The 18483-nt window shown below is 37.2% G+C and overlaps 1 protein-coding gene across 1 annotated transcript in view; it reads left to right on the top strand.

The window, feature by feature from the left end:
* The first annotated feature begins 976 nt into the window (after positions 1-976).
* Positions 977-18483, top strand: part of DHX9 (DExH-box helicase 9) — a 33780-nt gene continuing 16273 nt past the window's right edge. Inside the window, exons 1-14 of the mRNA XM_015813114.1 lie at positions 977-1052; positions 1914-2052; positions 2873-3013; positions 3618-3732; positions 4780-4901; positions 5333-5481; positions 10752-10798; positions 11401-11537; positions 12759-12848; positions 12937-13098; positions 13272-13349; positions 14155-14346; positions 14863-15004; positions 16281-16367. Coding sequence (XP_015668600.1) covers positions 1942-2052; positions 2873-3013; positions 3618-3732; positions 4780-4901; positions 5333-5481; positions 10752-10798; positions 11401-11537; positions 12759-12848; positions 12937-13098; positions 13272-13349; positions 14155-14346; positions 14863-15004; positions 16281-16367 — 1573 coding nt within the window. The 5' untranslated portion in view covers positions 977-1052; positions 1914-1941. The remainder of the gene's footprint in view (positions 1053-1913; positions 2053-2872; positions 3014-3617; positions 3733-4779; positions 4902-5332; positions 5482-10751; positions 10799-11400; positions 11538-12758; positions 12849-12936; positions 13099-13271; positions 13350-14154; positions 14347-14862; positions 15005-16280; positions 16368-18483) is intronic.

Genomic DNA, 18483 nt, shown 5'->3' with positions numbered 1-18483 from the left:
AAGGTTCTCTGCTTTCAAAATGTTTAAGAGAGCACTTTGTTATGAAAATGTAAAATCTTGGGTGAAATGCACTTGAAAACAAGTCTACAGCAGATTTGAATGATGATATTCTCTTAAGAGGAGAAATTTCCACAAGAGGGCTCCAATATAAAGCTGAATTAAACCAATAATTATATCTGAGCTTGAGCAAAGTCAATAGAACTCTATACCCTTGCAGGAGATTAATTTATCAACAGGAGGATTTTATGTTGCCACTTAAAATAATCACCATGCTGCTTTTATATACATATAACCTTATACTGCACCCTCAGCTTTTCACTAAGTTACTTCTATGGTTCTCACTCCCCAACCTGCAATCATGCATGGAGCAATACTTCATGAACCTGTGAAATAATCCTTGATCCGTAAGCCCTTACTGTTCTTTTAAGGTGCCACAAGTATTGTGTCGGCTAAGTCAAATGAGTTCCTTTCTGTAGATTCCCGCTTGAAGAATACAATATTGTCAATAGGGCTTCTATGATGATATCTTAGCATGTTATCTATCATCATCTGGTCCCCAAGGACGAGTTCTATAAGCTTTTTCTCATCGTTTATATTTTTATGTAATTTCCATGAACGAATATATTACACCAGGGGTAGTCAACCTTGGCTCTTTTATGACTCGTGGACTTCAACTCCCAGAATTCCTGAGCCAGTCAAGCTGGCTCAGGAATTCTGGGAATTGAAGTCCACGAGTCATAAAAGAGCCAAGGTTGACTACCCCTGTATTACACAATTCCCATTCAGAAAGCCTATACACGCCGTTCCCCTATCATATCTTACAATTCTATGTCTTGCCACAGGAGGCGCTTTACTCATCGTACTTCTGCAGAGACATTCTTCGAAACTAGGCCGTTAATTGTGCAGTTTTGCTCTGCGCAAGCGTAAAGCCGCCGCCATCTTGAGGATGTGCTGAGAACGGGAGTCTGCGAGAAGGGCCTGAGTGGAGTGGAAGGCCTCCCGTGCTGTCTCGCTTTGCTCGAGACGAAGTTTTCCGTATCAGGCCAGACTAGGTTGTGTCTAATTTTTTTAAAAAATAACTTATACATATGTATTTTTGCGCAATGAGGCCTTTGGTTTCCGGATATAAAATTTGGGGAAGGAGTGCGCAGACGCGACGAACGCGAGTAGAATCCGCATGTGCAGAGGGAAGAGAGAAAAAGGTTAACGGCGAAGAGCATGCGCAGTAGAGCTGCTTAGTTTAGAGGGAAACGCAGCCCTTTTTCCATAGAGGTGGCAATAACAGCGGCCCCTCTTCAGATGCATTAGGTTACAGCTTGCATTGTGCGTGGTAGTGTCAGACTGCTTTGGATTGTTCAGCATCTCTGAAGTTGGGTGGGAAGGGGTCAGTTGATCCACTGATCTCATTTGCTGCATTAAAAAAAGAACAAGCCTACCTAGGATTTCACTACAAGGTGCGCACCTCCATTCGATTGAGCACAAGATTTGAGTTAAGCAAATAGATGGAATAGAGAATCCAGTTATTTTAACTGGAATAGGAAAATTCTGTTTTCCTGAATTTGCAGAGACCCTTTCCTAGTATCTGAATTAGCAGCTAACAAACCAGTGGAAAATGGGCTTGTCGGGTGGCTTTTAATGGCTCCATTGTTCCCTTCCAAAATTGTTTTCTGATGTAAAGGTGAGCTATAGGGTGGTAGAGATATTTGTTGGTATCACTTTAGCTCTGTTGGTGACATAGGAAAATATATGATTAATAAATAATACATTTAAGAACCAGAAGGCTATGATTTCCTGTATTTACTTTTACTTGAAATTGAATGTGTATGCATGTTTCCATTCCATTCCATTGGTGAGAAGGTTTGTCTCTGTACAAATACATTGGCAGTCTAATGCTTTCTACTTTTACTCCATAGGTTACATCTTCCTCAGGCTGCTTCTGCCATGGGGGATGTGAAGAATTTCTTATATGCTTGGTGTGGCAAGCGAAAAATCACCATTGCTTATGAGATCCGTGCTGTGGGCAACAAGAACAGGCAGAAGTTTGTCTGTGAGGTGAGCATTTAATGACTGCCCAGAATAATTATTCACCAGCTCCCTTCACAAAGATTAATCTAAACTTTCTAAACTTGTATTACATAGAGAGCTACAATATTTGCCTTAGCTAGAAATAGAGGGAGAAAGACTTAGAAATGAAGTGTATTTAGATATCCGTACAAGCCAGTCCAGGTTAAACCCTTGTTATATATATTTCAAGGAGAGTTAAGCATGTGCTTAGCCTTCTTAGTTAAATTAATAATACTAAAAATGATTTACCTACATAAATTATGCCCTTGTTAACTTCATTCAGATTCCATCCCACCTGAAGGTTAAACCTTAAGATGGCTTGCAAAATGAAACAAAAATATCTAAAGTATAATGAAGTGACAGCTAAAACGTTTAAATGAAATAACATCTGATACTTAGAAAAATCTAATTTAGAGGGAAAGTTTATTTTTTATATTTGCGTCATGACTGGAACTTGCTGGAAAGAAAGCAGAGGTAGAGACTTGGGTCATAATGGAAAACAATTAGAACCTGTATTGATCATTTGACTAATCCAAAAAAGTTGGTCATAGAGTGAATTGGGCAAGTGTGCAATTGTTGTTGGGTAAGAGCAGCAGTACATATTGCTACTGATCTCATCTGAATTGCACTTTTCATGTCAAACAGACCATGGAAGCTGCAAATACAAATCCTGCTGTAGGATTTGTTGTATGATTAAGGTTGCTTTAAGAAGACTTGCACTGTTATGTTAATTGCATCTTGTTCTGAACTTTATATAACAAGCATGTATGTTGCTGAAGTTATTTAGCAATATATTTACATATAATAGGTTCGTGTGACAGGCTTCAACTATATTGGTATGGGCAATTCCACCAACAAGAAAGATGCTCAGACTAATGCTGCAAGAGACTTCCTTAATTATCTTGTTCGAGTGAATGAAATCAAAAGTGAAGAAATTCCAGCTTTTGGAGTAAGTTATACTACCACCTGCAGAATATGTGTTATATTTTATCATTTATGGTGATTATGTTGTTGTTTTTTTCACTTTGGACACTATTTTGCTATTTGGGGAGGAGAGGCAGTATAAAGCAGTATTTTTATTAATAACAATACTTGAAACTTTTTTTCAAAATCTGTTTTAAGAGAGACCATATTTGGAAGTCACAATTTTTTCTTTTCTCTCTATAGAACTTGCCTTCTATCCTTCCTTTTAGATACTGAATATTTTGAATTATACAAAATTTATTTTGAAAAGGAAAAAAGACACCACTGGGAGGAAGAATGGCATTTATTCAGAAATATTTTTTCTTTAGAATTCAGTGGAATTTATTCATTATATGTGCATTCAGGATTAGAGGCTGAGATTTCATGAAGCACATTTTGCACCTTTAAAAATGTTAAAAAAAAATTTAATTGCTCAACTTAAAGGCTACATTCTTTCTTAGTAACAGAATTACTGTTACAAATTATACATTACTGCTATACAGTAATTCTTGAGGATGCGTCTGGCTTGAAAATATAGTCTTTAATAGGAGTTCAGATTACACTTTTACAGAGTTTTTGATCATGCTTAGGCAGGAGCAGTGGGTACATCGACTGAAGGTGCCTCTGGAGCAGAAGTTGGAGATGGACCTGACATTCCTTTGGGGGGGCCAGCTCCCCCTCATTTGGCTCTCAAATCAGAACCAGGTAAGTCATTCAACCTCTGCACACTCAATATGTTACCAAACAAATTAAAACTGTGCTTATTAGGCAATGGTAGTTCAGTCCCATCCAACATAATAATTAACTGACTGACTTATTTGCTTTTTTTATTCTTAATCTGGATTCACATGAGAGTTCTTGACAAAATATTTTTTCTGTATTTGAAAAACCTGCGTTTTCCTTCAATAAAATGTTGCTTCACATAGATTCAAATGTCAAATTTTCTGCATTTTTTGTTTTAGTTTATTACATTTATTCGCCACCCCTCTTGCTGTCACACAACTCTGGGCATCTTATAATGCATAAAACTATAGTATAAAAGATTAAAACAGTGAGATAAACAGATTAAAATTAACAAGAATTATTGATGGCTTTAGTTTGAGTTTATATGATATTTCTAAGGTTTATTCATTTTATTTTTAAGTTGTTTATACCCTGCTTTACAGATCTCCAAATATCAGGAAGTATGGTAAACAAAATTTGTAGAAAAAGCTAAAATAATTCTTTTCATTTTTTCCTAATCTAAATTCTTGAAATACTTGTCCTTGGGATTAGAGAAAAGCTGGAATTTCTAATCACAAAAAAAAATCAAACATCTATTTATATTTGGCATTTATTCTTTCACACTTAAAGTAAGTAATTTAAAAAGTTAGAGTTGACCAACTTTAAAAACCTTGTAAATAGAGAGAATGAACCCTCTTTCCCCTTTCCCCAGACCTAAGCTACAATTCCTGTTTGTTCTAATTTATTAGGAGTCATTATGATAAATAAACAAAGATCTTCTTGTTGTCACTGTCCCCACATCTGTTGAATTTGATATAATCACAAATTATAGTCAATCTTGAAAGCTGTTCAGCAAGCAAGTGTCCATTACTGTGTTTACTAATAAGGGTGCTGTATTGTCGCACTTCCAAATGAGGCTTATTAGGACAGGACAAAGACAGATTTGTGAGGTTCAGATATTTATATTAAAATTATCTGCATCACATGTTAATGCTATTAGTAAGCATGTTTTTCCCCTCCCATTGCTAGATGCTGCTGCTATTTCTACTGAAACAACAGTTGGAAATTCTGGCTATGGTGGAGCTCAGTGGGACCGTGGAGCTAACTTGAATGATTATTATTCCCGGAAGGAAGAACAGGAGGTCCAGGCTGTAAGGCTTTTTTTCTTGAAGATTTATTAACCAAGCTCAATTTTTATTATAAAGATTTTGTCTGTTAACAGAGCTATGGTTTTTCTTGTTTAAGTAAAACAAGACAATGATATAAGAGTAACATACTTTAGCACAGATATAATCCTATATTATATATATAATGCTTCATATAATCATGCTAAAATTTTGACATTTTTACTCTTTGATTAACAGATAGTACAAATAATGTTTAGGTTTAATTATTCTTTTGCTATTCAAATTGTAGTAATATATCTGAATTATAGTACAATAATGCTGTACATTCTAGGGAATAAGATTTCAAAGGTTCCTATTGCTATCAGAGTTCTCCAAGGAAGAATATAATTGAGTGTTAAAAGCAAATTAAGAGTGGTGTTTGTAGCAATTTAAAGGCAATTGTTTCTTGCTACTAGACCTTGGAGTCAGAAGAAATTGATTTAAATGCTGGCCTTCATGGAAATTGGACTTTGGAGAATGCTAAAGCCCGTCTGAATCAGTTTTTCCAAAAGGAGAAAATCCAGGGCGAATATAAATACACTCAAGTGGGACCTGATCACAACAGGTTTGGTAGTTTTTCTTCATAAAGCTGATGATGTTATTGAAAAACATTTTAGTTAGTAGCTGGTTGTATGCTCTTCATTTCTAAATGGAGAGATACCTTAATGGTTTTGCAGAATAATTAAAGAAGCATGGGCTGTTCCATTTAAATGGCCTAAATCATGGGTGTCAGACTTGATCACGTCACCTGACGTATCGTGACATAACGTGACTTTTTTGCCTTTGTGGAGCCAGGGTGGGTGTGGCCTGCACATGATGCATCCAGCCCACAGGCCGCAAGTTTGAGACCCCTGGCCTAAATAATCTAACCAATGAGTATTATTTCTTGCCCTCTTTGCTTGAATTTGGAAATAGTTTTCGATTGTTTTGTAGTAAGATTTATAAAATGTACTTAGTTTTGTCTCACAATCTATATAATAAGTCATATGGTATCTTATTAAATTTGAAAAGCAGAAGATCATGGGGAAAATATTTGCTAACATGATATGTGAAAAAAGTTCAGTACCATGCCTGTTTTTAAAATCTGAATTACAATTTGAACAAAAACTCATGGTAGAATGTTACTGGGCTTTTAAAAGAGTAGGGAAGATAAAAATCATTACATGTAGAAAGCTAGTGTATGCATACCAAAACAGAGTTCTAATTTGTATTTGTTTTACATGCCTGATGTTCATTTTAATCCCATTTGTTTGGAGATGCATTTACCTTCGTGTAATCCCGGAAGAGGTTTATAATATAAAGTTGCTTGCCAGTCAAGCCTTGATTTTTGAAGTGCGTTTGACACCTTATTGCTATTGCAAAGATCCTTATAATATTAAAGCTGAAATAGTAAATATATTATTGAGTAAATATATATTAGATTGATAAAGAAATAATTCTCTCTATTTCCTTCAGTTGTCTACCTGTTTCTCTCTGTCCTTCATACATCCAAAATTAACCAAGGTGAAGCTATTCACCTTATAATAACTTTATCAATTTTGGTTTTGTTTTACTTCATCTTGATTTTGTTAGTATCTCAATCATATTTTTTCATGAACATTACTCTGAACAAATCTAGCTAAACATTTGCTTTTACATCTACCTTCTAAAAATGAAATATACAGTTCTCTGAATACTGAACATTTTAACAAGAAAATAGAATTGTACATAGCTTTGGATTCAATATTCAAAAGGGAAAAGAAAGAAGGGGGAAAGCTACCAAGACTTCTAATGCCTTCCTAGTTTGACTCCAACAAATGATAGATGATGCCTGATCTAGTTTGATAAGTAAATTCAGAGTTAGATTCAGTTTTTGAATTGAAACACTTCATGTCATTTTTCTTTCAGCTTCCATAAAAGATAGTTCTTTGTGCAGTTGTTATATACAATCAGGATTATCATATTTATTAATAGTGTTGCTGTATGTTTATCAGCAGTCTGACACTAAGAAATGAATAGCTTTTTCTGACAGTTTGCCCAGAAAAATGCACTTGTCTTAATTTTTTCATAAAATTACCATTTTAGATTTTCTCCTTTATAGCTCTTGAAGTTCTGCCTGTTATGTTCTTTTTTCCAAGTACAAGCTTTATTTAATATTTATTTGGTGAAGATGGAGGCATGGATGACAGTATGTTTCTCGGTCTGTTTGCTGTTTTCCGAAAAGCATTCCAGGGTGTAGAATTTGTTACTCCCAGGAAGGCTTGGATGGATCTCTTGCATCTCTAAAAAAGAAATTTGTGTTAAAAACATCTTCTAAATAAATAAATGAACTTATTATGGGGTATCCAGTTTTTTAGGCATAAATTGGCATAGCTTTAAAAAGAAGAATAATGAATGTAGTGTCAGTTATATCAAACCTGTGTAATTTTATCGGGGACAAAAAGCTCTTAGAAGACAAATTCCCATGGAACTGCAATGTTTAATGTGTCCTGTCAAGTACCATATACCTTTTTTTCCATTTTCTTTTTAAAATAATGATGTGAGGTTTTTGAAATGAGCAAACAGAAATTTTCCAAACCTTCTCTTTCAGTATCTTTCCCAGTAACTGACAGTAGTTGAAATGGGTTCATCTATAAATGGAAGAAAAGTGAAGGGGGTGGTACATTGAAATGGTACATTTAAACAAATCAATTTCTTAATTTGGAAATTAGTAATATTGGAATATTAATATTTCAGTATACTTAAACTTTCAGATCTAATAATTCAGTAGCATTAAACCTTTTCAGCTTCAGAACTTACAACAAAGATACAAAATTGGCACATATGTTTAGAATTAAATTCCACTAAACACGCCTGAACTTTATTTTGTTGATCTAGATTTGACATAACCTTCTTAAGCTTTTGGCTCTTATGGTTCCTTTCATCTTTTTTGCTCTTTCAGGTGCTATGCCAGAGATTGTAAACTTCTGTTTCCCAATTAACTAAAATTCTCTGTTATACTCAGAATCAAAGTCTGTTTATCTTAAATTGGGTGGCTTTGTGATTCTAACATTTTTGTTAGAATCACTTTTGTGCAGTCCTGGGTTTTTGGTTTTTTTTCATCAGTCACAGTTCAAACTGACAGAAACTCACATTAATGAATAACTCTGTTTAACAGAAAACTGGCAGTTTGTACTTCAAATTTCTTCCTATATGTATGGGATGGTAGGGAGAGAATATATGCTCAGTGCTGTAGTAGGTTGATTGTGCAATAAAGATCTGATTATTATTGTATTAATTACTAAGTTATTAATTAGTTTATTTTGTGAAATAGGGGAAAATGATTTGTAGAAATATAGTGGTGGAGATTCCAAATAATGGAACAGGGTAGGTACTTAATTACAACATAATTATGTAGGTGAATGTGTAAATCTGGAAACTACTATACATGTATTTTTTAAAAACCTAAGCACATTTCCCTGTTGCACAAAATTGATTCTCCATCAGAAAAAGGACTTCAATAGTAATTCAATATAAGTGCTATGCTGAATGGGGTGGCAACTGCGACACCAGAGATTTTTGCTTGTTCACACATGTGTTGCTGCTTAGGCTGTACTAAGCAATCACATGGGACTCTATTGTAAACTGATTTCTGGTGTCGTTGTTCCCCCCCCAGGTGGAGGAAAAGAATTGAGTGCTGAATTTAAGCCTGGCTGAGAAACATACTGGCATCGGTGTCATTAATGAAAGGGTGGCTGTTTGTCCCTGAGAGCCAGTGGCCTTCTGATTCATGAAGCCGCTGTGCCTGAAGGTCAGTTCACTGGTGGTTTAGGAAGGAGCTAAGAATAAACTCTTAGTATCATCTAGTTTGTTTGTTTTTGTTTTGTTTTTTTGTCTGCAGTGAAATAACTAATATCTTGACATAGCTTTACATATAAATTACTTTTCCTACCGCATAATAAGAATACTCGACGCATTACAGTTATTATCTTTAAAAAAAAATCTGTGGAGATTGTCTCTGCAAAATTTTAAATCTAGTGATCTTTGCAACACCTGGCTAAATTCATCTCACTTTCCAGAAGAAATGCTCAGAATGATCACTCTAGCTCCTGTGATATTGAGTATCTGATCTCAAGCTTCTTTAACAGTCCTAGAATGTTTAAAAGTAAACGTATTTCCTTAGAATAACTAATAGCCTGTTTGTATGCATGTTTACGTAGCTAGAGATATCTGTAGAGCAAAGAACTTTTTAAGCAAGCATCTACCGCATATACTTGTAGATAAGCTGAGAATTTTAGGTGCCAAAATGCACCTAAAAATCTCAGTTCAGTTTATCAGTGGATGGGCATATCCATAATGCTTTTTAAAAGTATGCATTTGATTAATTGATTGAATTGATTTGATTTCTATAGCCGTCCATCTCAACAAATGACACTGGCCAGCATACAGCATAGAATATAACAGCAAATTTAAAACAATTATAACAATACAAAAATGTATGGCACCAAGTAGAACTATAACCATGGATGTTAATACAACCAAGAAATGGGGCCCTTAATACACTCGGGCCCCAGGCCTGAGCACACAACCAAGTCTTCATGGCCTTACAAAAGAACAGCAAGGTCCGGATCATCCTGATCTGTGAAGGGAGAATGTTTCAGAGGGCAGGAACTATGATAGAGAAGGCATGTCAACTGGTCCCTGACAGCTGGTATTCATTGGCTGATGGGACCCGTAACACAGCTAAGCTGCCAGATCGAATTAGACAGGTAGAAATGACTGGGAGAAGAGAGTTCCTTAGGTAACCGGCCCCCAAGCCATAAAGGGCTTTAAAGGTGATAACCACTTTGAATTACACTGGGAAGCATACTGGTGTTACATGTGTTGAATACCTGACACCATTTGCTCCCTGTGCAGCTGCATTCTGCACTATTTGAAGCCTCTGAATGCTTTTCAAGGGCAGCCCCATGTAGAACACATTGCAACAATCCAGATGAGAGATCACGAGGGCATGAGTGTAAGTAAAGACTCTCAATCCAGGAATGGGTGCAACGGGCACACAACTCTAAGATGTGCAAAGGCCCTCCTGGCCATTGCTATCGCCTGATATTCACGCAGGAGTGGGGAGTACAAGAGGATCAGATTATCTGTGGATAAATGAATGCATGTTCAAAGTAAACAGAACCTTGTTCACTAAAAACGTTTAGGTAAATTATCACAGTATAAATGTATTTTACCAAATAAGAGTATTTCTGACTCTGATCAGATCCTACAACAAACTGAAATAATCACATGAGGCTATTTGTATTAATTGTTTTATTGGAGGCAAGTCCCAAATTTGAGTATATTTTCCTTGGATATCTTGTTAGCGATGTACTGTCTTTATAGAAAGAAAGGTATGGATCTAGCCAGTCTAATCATATATTGGCTCCAGAGGCAAGCAGAATTCTAGTTAAGCATTTGTGATGTGATCTGGGGCCTTTGGTTTTTTTAGTCTGCAGAAAGGATCCAATAAATTTCAATCCAAAATATTTTTTTTATTTTGCATGGACTCTTTAATCCTAGTTACATATTCATTTAAGAGCTTCATGGTTCATCTGTTAAACTATCATTGCTCCCAAGAAATACAGATTACAGAAACCAAATTCTTTCAGCAATATAATAACCCCAAGTCATGGTGGGAATTGTACATGTTTGAAAGAACTACTCTCTAGTTTCGCTTCACGGCAGAATTATTTTTAAATGTAAATTCTAACTGTGTGTGTGAATATTTGAATGTTAATGGATTTTATCACAGCATTTTGTTAGACAACTATGTTGCAAATCCCTTGTTTTGGTCCTCAAGAACTAAAGCTGCCTTCTTTGAATGTGTTGCAGGAGCTTCATTGCAGAAATGACTATTTATGTCAAACACCTGGGCAGAAGTAAGTCCTTGTCTTACTGGAAGTGAACATCATGACATAATGTATCAATCCAACTTAAAAGAATTCTTTTCCATTTAGAGAAATTAGTGAACCTGAATTGATTCGGCATACTGGAATGCTTTTTGTTGATTAGGAGTTTGTAATTAAAGAACTTTCAGACTGATTAAAAGTATGAAATACCCTTTCCCTCCAGCCCCTATTACCTGGAATTGTCATTATACACTGTTGAAAAAATTCCTGTCTATGTTGTTACTAAAAATACTGTAGCTATATCACAATCTAAAGGCAACATTCCTAAAAATTGCTGTTACCTGTAAAATTTCAGAGCTCACACATGGATGATTTTTAGGCAGTTTTGACTATGGTTGTGTTTTAACTTTTTCATTCTAAATAAAGCACTGTTTCTTAAGCCTGGCATTTTCTAGATATGTGGACTTCAAATCCCAAAATGTCATGGCCAGCATGGTTCTTGATGACAATTCTGAGAGCTGAAGTCTACAGACCTGGAAGTTGCCACAGTTGGGAAACAGGATTCTAAAGCAAAGGAATAAAAGGATTGCCTTTGGTTAATCGCTCTCAGAGGTAGCATTCCTCTATTTCAGGAATCTTTGCTCGTGAGCATGGCTCAAATAAAAAGCTGGCAGCACAATCCTGTGCTCTTTCTCTGGTCAGACAGCTCTATCATTTGAGCATCATTGAGGCTTATTCTGGACAAACCAAGAAGAAGGAAGGCGAATCGGTGAGTTTTGCCGATAATATTCCGTAACTGGTTCATTAGTACATATTGTTTGACTTGCTTGTGATCCCCTTTGGGAATATTGTAGTCCTGAAAAGCAGGATACAAAGAAAAGTGTAAGCAGGTAGTCCTTGGGTTATGGGAGCAATTGGGACTGACTGGGATTGCTGTCCTAAGTAATCTAGTCATAAAGCTCAAAGTTATTGATTGCATTGCTTAGTTGGCATTGTAACCCCAGGACCATGTGGGTTGTTAAGTGGGAAGAGGCGGGAATTTCAAGCAAGGAGAAAGGATGTGCTGTAGGCAGATGTTATGGTGCATGGGTGCACCAACTGAAGCCGGGGGATGGGCAGGGCAGATCACATGCAGATTGAGGAAAGTGCATACTACAGAATGGTGGGCACCATAGAGTATGAGATCCGCTACTCCATAGCAGGTTCCTTGGGAGAAAAAGCAGCAGGAGCAACTTATTATATAACCTTCCCTGCTGGCTTCCCATGGACTTTGCTTGTGGGAAGCTGGCAGAGAAGGTAGCATACAATGATCATGTGACTGCCACTGTTGCATTGTGAACTGGACACCCACCGGGATGCTCCAATAGCTAAGCTAGAACTTCAAGGATTAGTCATAAGCCCATTTTTAGAGTGCTGCTGTAATTTTGAGTGGTAGTCAAGGACTATCTATATACGATTTAGAAATTTGTGGAACCAGATGTAAATAGTTTCCCTTATGTAAATAGCTATGATATTGCAATGCCATTCTATTTTCCTGGGGAAATAAAAGTATTTCAATAGTGGGATAACTAAGCTAAAGAAACAATAATTTTAAATTAATGCATATAGTGGATAATAAGATACTCTCAAAATTGACATCAACCACAAAGTCATTTGGAGAGTCAAGTATTAAAATATATTAGAAGTGCTTTCCTGCTATGATGTCCCTTTGCAATACCTAGAAATATGTGTATGCTTCCTGTTTCCATTCTTATTGTCTCTTGTTTAGGTTTTTTATATATATGGATTTAAATGTGGTGCATAATATTTGTTTTTTAAGATATGTATGTGTTGATGACTTTAGGTAATTGTATTATGGGCCACGAATATTCCATAACTTTTCTCTGTGCAACTTTTTCAGTGCTAGTAAATAATTCAAGATATTTTATTTGTTTTATTGTCTCACATTAATTTTATGGGATTATTTTGGATGTTCATTTTAATTCAATAGGTAGAGCCATATGATATCAATCTCACTTCTAATTTGGAAAGCCAGTTGAAGAGAATTGTAGATGAAATGAATCTTGAAGTCATTTTACCAGTGAGTATGTGTTCAAGAACGCATTGCATTTCCTTTCCTTGAATTTTGTTAAGAGTTTTCACGGCCATTATTTTTTTTAACTTGGCAGCCTGAGGATCCCAGTTCACCCGTTCTGCTCAGCATTGGAAAGTTAGCTCACTTTGAACCATCCCAGAAGCAGAATCAAACGGGAGTTGTGCCATGGTCCCCACCTCAATCAAACTGGAATCCATGGACTAGCTGCAATATTGATGAGGGTCCTCTGGCATATGTAAGTCTGCAATTTATAGCTTCTCATAAATCCTTTGTTTATCATCGATTTCTATTTTCCTGTTTATTTCTATTTATATAAAAAAATTATACTGCACACGCACCATTCTGAAGCATAAAAAAGGTTTCTTTAGAAATTGATGAACTATCCATTTAATTATCTTCTGTTTCCAGGCTACACCAGAACAGATAAGCATAGACATAAAGAGCAACCTCTTGTATCAGCTGGAAAATGACCAGGAACTACAGAAAGTAAGTGTGCAGTTACTTGAATTTGTAGATTCCTTAAGGGTATGCTATACCTTAAAATAGAGACCCAAACAAAGATATGTATATATATTTATCCAGTTTTCTGCATTTCTGAAAAGAAGAGTATATATTTCTGTCTATAGACTCCTAAAAATTTAATTGGGTGAAAAGGTGTATCATAGGGCAACAATTTTGAACCAAGGTACCTCAAATGGGCTAACTTACAAAATGTGACCAAAATCTGGGACCTATGACTCCCAAGAGAATGAAATTGGAAAAGTTGTGGCTGCTTCAGTGCTACTGGCTGCTGTTGGGCTGCAGCTGTGGTCACATGATCTTCATTCTCAACATTCCATGACAGTTTCCTAGCCAGTCTCGCAATCCATTGCTCCCTCCCCCACCCAATAGCACCCATTTACCTGCTTCTGAAAATGGAAGGATGGAAAGTTTACACAAGGAAACTCAGTGGGAAAGCTGGCAGGAAGTCAAGTCTCCTGCTTCCACTGCTTTCTCTACCCCCCCCCCCCACTTGGGTCATTCTGTTTCTCTGGTTGGATAAGGAAATAATTCTGAAATGATTATATAAGTGGGCACAAGTTGTCTAGTGTCTCATCAAGTTTACCTAACATATTTATGTTTTCAGTAAGCTGAAGAGCACGTTTAGAGCTCCTTTTAAAATCTTATAGTCACAGAACTTGAAGGACAGTAGTTTGCTAAACAGATACACTCAGAGAAGAACTTACAAATGAACAATTATTTAGCAGGTCATAATTGCATAATACTAACAGTGAACTTTTTCCTGTCTCAGATTCTTCAAGAGAGGGAAACCCTGCCTGTGAAGAACTTTGAGCGAGATATCCTAAATGCTATACGTCAGAACTCTGTTGTGATCATCCGTGGGGCTACAGGTTGTGGCAAAACCACACAGGTTCCACAGTACATCTTGGATGAATGCATCCATGGTGGAAGAGCTGCAGAATGTAATATTGTTGTCACTCAGGTGAAAAACTTATTCAAGCCAATATTTCCAGTTAGCCTACTATTTTACATTCTGATAGGGACTTTTTAGATCCAAAGCTGAAAAGATGCTTTGTAGCAGACATGAGTGTGTACATCATGAATGTTGACCCCTCATAGATGCTGCATTTTTTCTTGAATTCATATGGTAAACAGATTGAAGTACTACTACTTCCTTTTTTTATCTAAAGTGCTTCATATCCCTAGTTCTTTTTTACATCTCCCAAATAAATTTGGGATAAACTTATTTATTTATAAAGGCAATACCTGAAGCAGTATTTTATATTGTTAATTACCAGTATGAATGTTTAAGCACATTTTTATACATACAAATAACTGCAAATAATTATGTTTGAATTTCAATTTCTCAGGACATCTATACAAATCCTGCATGTTTGTATAACTTGGGTCAGTTCTGTGATTTTTCTTGATGGACTTGTTCCTTTTTATGAGGTGATAACAGGATTCTTACTCAACCTGTGATATCTTTTCTACACAGCCTAGGAGGATCAGTGCTGTCTCTGTAGCAGAAAGAGTTGCTTATGAAAGAGCAGAAGAACCTGGAAATAGTTGTGGCTACAGTGTTCGCTTTGAATCTATGCTTCCCCGGCCACATGCCAGTGTGATGTTCTGCACTGTAGGTGGGTGTTGCTTGTTAAAATGTATAGGCTATGATAGAGTGGTTAATAGAATTTGACAACAATAGAGGATCTCTTCTCATACTTCCCTTGGAGAACATGAAATGGCTGATGCTAGAAACATTTGTTCCACGTGCTTCCTATTGTCCATTCAGAGATGGTTGAAAACAAAAGCATTTTGTTTTGTATTGGGCTGGGCTTGTTTGGATAGTATAGTAGTGGCCAAAATTGTGGAAACCTTTTGGGAAAAGTGTACAGTAGAAATGCCACCTTTGGTTAAGTTTCCACCAATTTTTCTTCTAATTTCTTTATAACTGTAGTCTTGTTCACTTAATAATACTATTTTACATCGCTTTCTGGGCAACCAGTCAACTCTTTGCACCATTACTTTAAGTTTATTATCTTTTACAAGCTCACTAAATGAAAGAAAAAAAAAACCCAACCAACTTGATAGTGATCACATAACACACTGCAAATGTCCTCCTCTCAGCTTCAATACATGACATCAATAACTGATTCCTACTGTGATCTGATTGGCTCATTGCCAAAACAAGATGACACCTGATTGGCTCTCTAAACACTCATGCTCATTGGCTACAATCAGCTGAAGGAAAGCTACCTGATATCAACCTAAGCAAGTTGTGCTTCCTTTTTCTGGTTATTTGGCTATAACGTTTCATAGAATACAGTACAGATAATTGAACAAACTATGTTGCATTACATTCTTGATTAAATTATCTTTCCATTGATATATAATTTTATGGTACTACTCCCAAAAAAAGTGGTGTTATTAGCCATCAAACCTCAAAAATAGACTTTTCCCAAAAGGTTTCCCCAATTTTGGCCACTACTGTAAATAACTGCCATACAGATAGTAACAATTGTAAGTAGTTGTGGGATGTTTTGTTTCTGCCCTTTGTTGTTGTTATCCATAATGAATTGAAATCAAGGATGAGATTTAGAAAGGGTTTTATTTAGTTCCTGCGTTGTAAATTGTTTTTATCTTGTAAGCTTTCCACAGTGTAGGGTAAGAACTGCTAAAAGGAAGGAAGAAAAATAAATGAGGAATTGTCAGACCACAGCATGATTACTTTGCTTGCTTATATCACTCAGTTTGATGGCATTTGGCTAGTTTAACAAACCATGATTAGAATGGATTTCCATGATATGTTCACAGTTAGTAACTGTGTTGTGTTACAGTGTCTTTCCTAATCTGTTCTGTAAAAGGAATCATTTGCCCTAATTAATCCATCCTCATTGATAAAGACCTGTTTTTAAGGTGTCCTCCTGAGAAAGCTGGAAGCTGGAATTCGTGGAATCAGTCATGTCATAGTGGATGAAATTCATGAGAGAGACATTAATGTGAGTAAGCTTTTAATTTATCCAAGCAGAAATTATTTGCTATACATTATGTAAATGTTTCTGCTGTTGTGCCATATGAAAGTGAGCACAATTTCTGTCATCATGTTGCTGCATTCTACCCAAGTAGTAATAATATCCATATTATTTTTACATTAAAAGTGGGCATTTTTTTTAAATAGTTGCTTTGTTCACATATAGCTTCTTACAGTTATCTAAGGTAAACATTACTCCCTTGTAAAATAACCTTGTACAGCTGTTAAGATCTAGCCAGTATGGTGTAGACTGTAGAGCAGACATGTCAAACACAAGGCCCGGGGGCCGGATGCGGCCTGTGAAGTGGTTTCATGTGGCCCGCGAAGCCATCCTGGAAACAGTGAGGGAACGGCCCCCGCTGCCTTGGCCCTGGCCCAGGCCAGCCGGGAGCCAATGTACAATTTTGTGCTGGCCATCTTGGCACTTGCCCCGGTGGACCATGCCTTGGCACTTGCCCCGGTCCCACCCCCTTCTGCCAGAGACCCTCAGTTCTGTCCCACTCCTGCCCAGGCCCCCACAGGCACCCTTGACGCGAATGATGTAGAACTGGCCATGCCCATCCAGTAGGCCACACCCACTCCATCCACGCCCCACCCAGTAGGCTGCACCCACTCTGGCCACACCCACCCAGCCCCCCAAGGGCAACCACAATGCTGATGCGGCCCTCAGTGAAATTGAATTTTACACCCCTGCTGTAGAGGTTAAGGTGCTGGCTTTGAAACCAGGACACTGAGCTCTAGCCCTCCCTTAGGCATGAAAGCTGTCTTGGTGATTTTGTGTTATTCACTCTCTTTCAACCCAGCCCACCTCACCGGATTGTTGGGAAATAAGAGGCAGGAGTATTATGTTTGCCACCTTGAGTTATATATTAAAAACAAAGGATAAAAATCTAATAACCTTGAACAAATCTGAAAAATACCATCTACCGTATTGCATCCAGTATCAGTAATTATTAGAAAAGTACAGTGATCCAGATTCAAAGGGGAAAACATGACTCAGACGTATGGGTTCACTCAAGATATACATGCTGACTCCTGCTTAAATTGACCACACTTTTCCTGGAATCGTGAGCAGGAGCTGCAGAAGCTATTTTTAAAAGAGCTGCCACCAGGTATGACCTGAGTGCCCCTGTGCCTTTGAAAACTTTTTTTTTCTTTGGAAACAGGATCATTGCACTGTTGTAATATTTATCATACAATAAATAACTAGAAGTAACAACATAATCTTGGAAGTTTGGATCACAGTGCACTCAGAGTTATAATATGATGGTTAAAAAATAACCCTTATAGGTTACATCTACAAAGCATCATTACTTTGCCTACATTACAGGAAAAATATTGTGGCATATGGGTTTGTGATCTCGCATGGCTGCTGGTGTGAGTTAGCCATTGTAGTAAGTAAAAGAGGGAGAAAAAAACAGCTCAATGCTGATTTTGAAAGGCAACATTGTCATTACCGTTGATTAATTGACCTGGCTCCCTAGCCAGGGTTGGTATAGAGAGATTTTCAGACAGGAATGCCCTTGGTTCAGCCTGGTATATAAGTGTTGGAGACTAGAACTCTGTGGGGGACACCAACCTCCTCAGTTGTTCAAATTCAAATTTATTTGATTTATATACCGCCCTTCTCCCTTGCGGGACTCAGGGCGGTGAACAGGCACATTAATAAAACAGCAATACCACAATATTTAAAAATATTCAAAACTAATTAAATTATTTGTCCTGTCCTAAAACCCACTATAACAATATAAAATTATACCCAATTTAAAATTTTAGAATTTCAGATTTATGCCAGACCGGCCTCTTGAAACAGATAGGTCTTTAGGGCTCGGCGGAAGAGGCGTATGTCCCCCATTGTACGGAGGTCAGGGGGCAGCTCGTTCCATAGAGTAGGAGCTGCCACAGAGAAGGCTCTCCCCCTGGGGGTCACCAGCCGGCATTGTCCGGCCGACGGCACCCTGAGGAGGCCTAATCTGTGGGAGCGGACTGGTCGAAGGGAGGTATGTGGCAGAAGGCGGTCCTGCAGATAACCTGGTCCACTGCCATGGAGCGCTCTAAAGATGGTCACCAACACCTTGAAGCGCACCC

The sequence above is a fragment of the Protobothrops mucrosquamatus genome, unplaced genomic scaffold (genome assembly GCF_001527695.2).
Source record: "Protobothrops mucrosquamatus isolate PMUCROS unplaced genomic scaffold, P.Mucros_1.0 scaffold140, whole genome shotgun sequence".
NCBI classification, from domain to species: domain Eukaryota; kingdom Metazoa; phylum Chordata; class Lepidosauria; order Squamata; family Viperidae; genus Protobothrops; species Protobothrops mucrosquamatus.
Note: the sequence above shows the minus strand (reverse complement) of the source record. Positions and strands in the feature narration are given on the sequence as shown.